At 51.7% G+C, this 6,336-nt stretch overlaps 1 protein-coding gene and 1 pseudogene across 1 annotated transcript; both read left to right on the forward strand.

Moving 5' to 3' along the window:
- The first annotated feature begins 485 nt into the window (after window positions 1-485).
- On the forward strand, window positions 486-1,656 carry LOC132217286 (insulin growth factor-like family member 1). The gene is made up of 3 exons (XM_059667374.1): window positions 486-661; window positions 1,227-1,280; window positions 1,391-1,656. Exons 1-3 carry the CDS (start codon window positions 637-639, stop codon window positions 1,654-1,656), a joined length of 345 nt encoding a protein of 114 aa, XP_059523357.1. The 5' UTR covers window positions 486-636.
- Window positions 1,657-3,989: 2,333 nt separating this feature from the next.
- LOC132216331 (selenoprotein H-like) lies at window positions 3,990-4,713 on the forward strand (annotated as a pseudogene).
- Window positions 4,714-6,336: the final 1,623 nt, after the last annotated feature.

Here is a 6,336-nt window from a genome sequence, read left to right on the forward strand (position 1 = left end):
GGAGTGAGGAGTAGGGTTCCTCCCGGGCCGTTCCCCTGGTTCGGTTTGATGAGCCACCCCAGCTTCCTCCTTACATTTTCCCTCCTTTCCCCAACCTTGTTCAACCTGGAATTTCCAGGTGTAAAAACTCATCGCTTTCACCAGAACAAGCTGAACTGCGGTTTAGTGAGCAGCTCCTGGTCAGGGCTGTGAGGTCAGGGAGCTGAGTGCACCACCCACCCATCCCCAACCCCAAGGATGTAAGAGGTTAGCAATGTGGGAAAGACAGTGGGGAAAGTAGAAGACTCATAGGATGTGATGGAAAAGCTGTTTGGTGGATTCATCCAGGAAGAGTGGGGGTGGCTCTGAGGCGTGTCCTGCTTGCTGCGGAGGCCCTGGTGCTGGGCATGCATGGGAGGCATTTGGGGAAAGTATCATGGCGGGGGGGGGGGGGGTCCTTCCTCTCCTGGCTCTCAGAGGATTCCATGGTGCCAGAGATGATGCCTGGATAATCCTGACCCAAGGGCCCAGCGAGTCTCTGCAGGCCTGGCCAGGAGGCAGGAGCTTCGATGACATCACCCGTCCTTATCAGAGACATAAAAGCACCTGCGGGAACTGCAGACCTTCTCCTGATTCCGCTGCAGCCAACCCAGAGCCATGACTCCCCGATGCTACATCCTGGGTAAGGAGGACCCAACCCCAATTCCCTCGGAGCCCAGCTCCATTCTCAGCCACCGCCCCATCCCTACCTCAACCTACTTCTCCTCCTTAGCACCAGGCCTTACCGATCCATCTCCCCAATATCATCTCCATCCACATTTCAGATTCGGTTCTGAAACTCATGCCCAATGCCAACCTTACCCCATTTCCCTACCCCAAACCTAGTCTTCTAGACTTTCATGTGGGTCATCTCCATAGCAACCCATCAGCTCAGCCCCCTGAGTGCACCAGGGCCTCCTGCTCTTAACTCCTGCCCATTGACCACCCACATCCCCCTGAATCCTAAACTCATTTCTCCCAAGAACCCTGCCAGCACCCCTCACATTCCACAGGTCCATAATCCCAGGACTCCTGAACACAGGTGACCAGATCCCACCCTGGAAGCCCCTATCCTTTCCCTGAGCCTCAGTCAGAACAGAGACACAGCCCCCCACCTCCCCAGACCTTCCCATTAGCCAAGCAGGGCTCCCTGAGGTGGACCCATGGCTGCCCCTTCAGCAGCACCTCATCCAGCTCCTCCCCCACAGCTGTCTGGGCCGCTCTCTGCATCATCAGCCTCCTCTGCTCACAGGGAGCCCCAGGTGAGTGCAGGAGGGGCAGGGACACTCGGGTGGTGGGAGGCATCCAGAGGGCCCCTGCATGGGCCCTGCCTGCCCTGTCATCTGGGTCACACCAGCTCTGTCTCCTCCAGTGTCCCCCACGGGTGCTCACCTGATGCTGTGCCAGTCACACTCAAGGTGTGAGGACAGGTTCTATGACCCCCAGCAGCACTGTTGCTATGACGATGCTGTGGTGCCCTTGAGCGCTTCCCGGAAGTGTGGAAACTGCACCTTCAGGATCTGCTATGAGCAGTGCTGTCCCTGGTCATTCAGACCCCAGGAGACCTTCGTGGTAAAAGTGAGAGGCCAGGCGTGTTCCTTCGGCCCATTCCCGGGTGACAGGGTTTGTTCCAGGTAAGATCCTGTCCCCTTCACAGGAATAGGGCTTGTTGGGGACTGGGGAGGCTGTGGAAACCCGGAGTGTCCATGACACAACCGTCCTGTCCTGTTCTGGCTGTCCCCTACGCCTGTCCACCTGCTCTAGTCAATCTCTCCCATTTTCTCCCCTTGTTTCTCTCCCCTTTGGTTTTTATTTCTCTCTCATCCTTTTTGCTCTCTTTCTGTGTCTCACTTTTTTATTCCTCTGTCCATAACCATCTGTCCCTGCATTTCTGGTCTTCTCTCTCCGCAGTGTCAGATGACCGAGGACAGCTGACCAGAAGACTGTAGATTCTGCTTCCTCACTGAGCCTGGAGACGGGGCCTGGTGTTGACTGAGCTCTGGGACTGCAGGGGATATGTGGGGACAGGAGACTCTCAGAGTCAATGTGCCCGTCTTATGCTGGCTCCTCTAGCCCTCTAACTCTGTCCTAAGTGGTGACCGGTCCCCTTTCTCTGATTCTGGACAATCGTGAGAGATTGTTTTGCTGATGGAGGTCCGAGGGCCCCAAACCCTACAGCTAATACCATGAAACAGAACCCCATTACCTTCGGCTCCTTTCTCACCTGGCACCAAACACACGGCACTTAATAAACTTGGCAGTTTTTCCTGTTCTGTCCCGGCTCATGAATGGTTGGGAAAGGTCGTAAGTGGTGGACAGGGGGTCCTTTCTCTGGCTCCCCGGGGTCACAAGGAATGTCCACGTTTCCCATGTAAGAACAAACGTCAGGTGTTCCCCATGACCTGCGGTTTCGCTGAATAACATTTGCATCCGGGTCACAGGGATCCAGTTCTTGTTTCCACCTCACCTGGGCTGAGCACAGGGAGGGGGGCGCGGCCACAGGGAGGGAGGGGCTTTGGCGCTGGATCTGTCCCCCACCACCTGCCTGGCCCAGTAGAGGGAGGTGAGGGCAGCACGCCCCCTGGCGGGAGGCGGGCGCATGGCGGGCAGGCGCTGTGAGTGAGACCAGGGAGGAGTCCCCAGCGCTGGGCAAGGAAAAGTGCCTCCCCTGCACCCCAACCCCAGGGCTGGGCTCTCCACGTGTCCCCGCCGGCCAGTGAGCTGTGGTGTGGGAGGCTGGAACTCTCACGGGAAGAACTGACTTGCCTCCTAAAGACGGTCTGGGAGGCGTCCAAAGCGCTGCCAGCATTTCCAACTGACTTTCATCCAAACCGCGGGTGGAAACTCCTTCCTGAGCTCCTGGGCTCACCCAGCCACAGACAAGGGCGGGAACCGCGGTCACAGGGGTCGGGCTCTGCGGTGTGTGAGGTCAGACTTCCCTAAAGAGGGACCTTGGTTCATGGAGGAGCGGCACCCAGGATACGCGGTGAGGATCACAGGGGACCATGGGGACCCGGACCCCCAGCCTGGAGGGGAGCGAATTGGCCTGGACGGGGCATGTCCAGAACCCTGGACAGAGGTTGCAAATGCCTGTCCTCTCCAGACTCTTTAAACTGTGAAGGATATTAAAACTATTTTCTGTGTACTAATTTTATTTGTAAACAATCATATGAAAATTGGACAGAAAAGGCAGGGACTTCTGGGCCACTGAGAGGGGTCTCCCCAAACCGGGCTCAGAGGAACTTGCCCCTCCCTCCTCCACGTTGTAAATATAAGCAGCTGGGGAATAAACAGCATGTAAGGCAAAGCTCCTCCACATCCTCAGCCGTTGTCTCCCTCTCCTCTAAAAACATACCCTCAGCAGTGCCACTGTGACCTTCCAGAAGGTTCTGTGCCTGGAAGAGCATGTCTGCAGGGACATGATGGGAGCAGCAGGTGCTGGGGGAGCAGGAACTCTGCAGCTGGAGTGCCCAGGGCAGACCCTGCCCCTGCTCTCACGTGTGTGATTCTGGGAGTGAGGACTGCCTCTGTGCCTCAGTTTCCCCCCTTTGTAAAATGACTACGAAAACCAGATTAAATGAATCAATATTTGTAAAGGATTTGAAAACATGCCTGGAATATATGAAATGTGTCAGTGCTTATTGAAAAGTACATATTTTTTCTCTGTTTTAGCTTACACATATAAATAACTTTAATGATTTTGCCTTTTTAGTTTAAAAATATTTCCCCTTTTAAAAATATATTTCTTTATTGATTTCAGAGAGGAAGGGAGAAAGAGATAGAAACATCAATGATGAGAGAGGATCATTGATTGGCTGCCTCCTGCACACCCCCTATTGGGGATGGAGCCTGCAACCCAGGCATGTGCCCTTGGCCTGAATCAAACCTGGGACCCCCTTCAGTCCGCAGGCCAATGCTCTATCCACTGAGCCAAGCCGGTTAGGGCAGTTTAAAAATATTTCTGGGTGGGCCACGCTTTGCGCTGCTTGCGGGAGGTTTTGTTCTGGGAGCAGAGTGGCCTGCGGTTTGGAGCTCGCAGAGGGGTCGTCCTCTGCTCCATGGCCGCGGTCTCCACCCTGTTCCTGGGCAGGCTTCCAGGCACCATGGCTTCCCGCGGGAGGAAGCGGAAGGCAGAGGCGGCGGTGATCGCGGCAGCTGAGAAGCTGGAGAAGCTGGCTGGCGGCCAGAAGGAGGTGGAGGAGGCGAAGGTCGTTATCAGGCACTGCACTAGTTGACGCGTGTGCAGGCGCGATGCCGCAGCCCTGAGCCAGGCGCTGTGCCTGGAGGCCCCAGAGCTCCCGGTGAAGGTGACCCCTGCCAAGCCCGGAGGGGCAGCTTCCCGGTGACGCTGCTGCAGCCCAGATGGCAGCGGAGCGGAGCTCTGGACTGGGATTAAGAAGGGCCCCACGCAAACTCCAGTTCCCTGAGCCGCAGGAAGTCGTGGAGCAGCTGAAGAGGTACCTTCCGTAGGAGGCTTGGGGCTGAAATCCTCACGCTGAGCCTTCTGTTCCTGGTGATGTTGGAACATGTATGAAGGGACAGGGCCACACTATAGGTATGTGCCTGAAGCTACAGTCTCTTCCCCTGCAGAACTGAGGGTTCAGTTGTGAGGCAGCACTCTAGTCAGGCATTGAAAAGTTCTTGGATTTGGTTTAATAAAAGTTGAAATAAAGTTCTTGTCTAATAAAAATATATATATATTTCTGGGTGCGGACCCATAGATTCATCTCAGACTTTCTAATGGCAGAACATTAGTGCAGTGCCTGCATGTCTCAAGATTGTAATCCAATTAAAATGCCAACGGCATATTTCACAGATCTGGAACGAACTCTCCAAAAATTCATCTGGAATAAAAAAAGACCCCGAATAGCTGCAGCGATCTTGAGAAAGAACAAAGTAGGTGGGATCTCAATACCAGATATCAAGCTGTATTACAAAGCCACTGTTCTCAAAACTGCCTGGTACTGGCACAAGAACAGGCATATCGATCAATGGAATAGAATAGAGAGCCCAGAAATCGGCCCGAACCAATATGCTCACTTAATATTTGACAAAGGAGGCAAGAACATACAATGGAGTCAAGATAGTCTCTTCAATAAATGGTGTCGGGAAAATTGGACAGATACATGCAAGAAAATGAAACCAGACCACCAACTTACACCACACACAAAAATAAACTCGAAATGGATAAAGGACTTAAATGTATGATAAGAAACCATAAAAATTCTAGAAGAATCCAAAGGCAACAAAATCTCAGACATATGCCGAAGCAATTTCTTCACTGATACAGCTCCTAGGGCACTTGAAACTAAAGAGAAAATGAACAAATGGGACTACATCAAAATAAAAAGCTTCTGCACAGCAAAAGAAACCATCAACAAAACAACAAGAAAGCCCACTGTGTGGGAAAACATATTTGTCAATGTTATATCTGATAAGGGGCTAATCTCCAAAATCTATAGGGAACTCATACAACTTAACAAAAGGAAGATGAACAATCCAATCAAAAAATGGGCAAAGGATCTAAATAGACACCTTTCAAAAGAGGACATTCAGAAAGCCAAGAGACATATGAGAACATGCTCAAAGTCACTAATCATCCAAGAGATGCAAATCAAAACAACAATGAGGTACCATCTCACACCTGTTCGACTGGCTATCATCAACAAGTCAACAAACGACAAGTGCTGGAGTGGATGTGGAGAAAAAGGAACACTCGTGCACTGCTGGTGGGAATGCAGACTGGTGCAGCCACTGTGGAGAACAGTATGGAGCTTCCTCAAAAAACTAAAAATGGAACTCCCATTTGACCCTGTGATCCCACTTCTAGGAATATATCCCAAGAAACCAGAAACACCAATCACCCATATGTTCATAGCACCACAATTCACCATAGCTAAGATCTGGAAACAGCCTAAGTACCCATCAATAGATGAATGGATTAGCACCCATATGTTCATAGCACCACAATTCACCATAGCTAAGATCTGGAAACAGCCTAAGTACCCATCAATAGATGAATGGATTAGAAAACTGTGGTACATCTACACGATGGAATACTATGCTGCTGTAAAAAAGAAAGAACTCTTAGCATTTGCAACGACATGGATGGAACTGGAGAGCATTATGTTAAGTGAAATAAGCCAGCCAATGAAGGAAAAATACCACATGATCTCACTCATTCATGGATAATAGAGACCATTATAAACTTATGCACAAAAATAGATACAGAGGCAGAGCTGCCTCAAACAGACTTTCAAACTGCAATGGGAAGGCCGGGGAGGGTAGGGGGGCAGAAGCGGGGGGTAAGAGATCAAC

The sequence above is a fragment of the Myotis daubentonii genome, chromosome 15 (genome assembly GCF_963259705.1).
Source record: "Myotis daubentonii chromosome 15, mMyoDau2.1, whole genome shotgun sequence".
Taxonomy (NCBI): Eukaryota; Metazoa; Chordata; class Mammalia; order Chiroptera; family Vespertilionidae; genus Myotis; species Myotis daubentonii.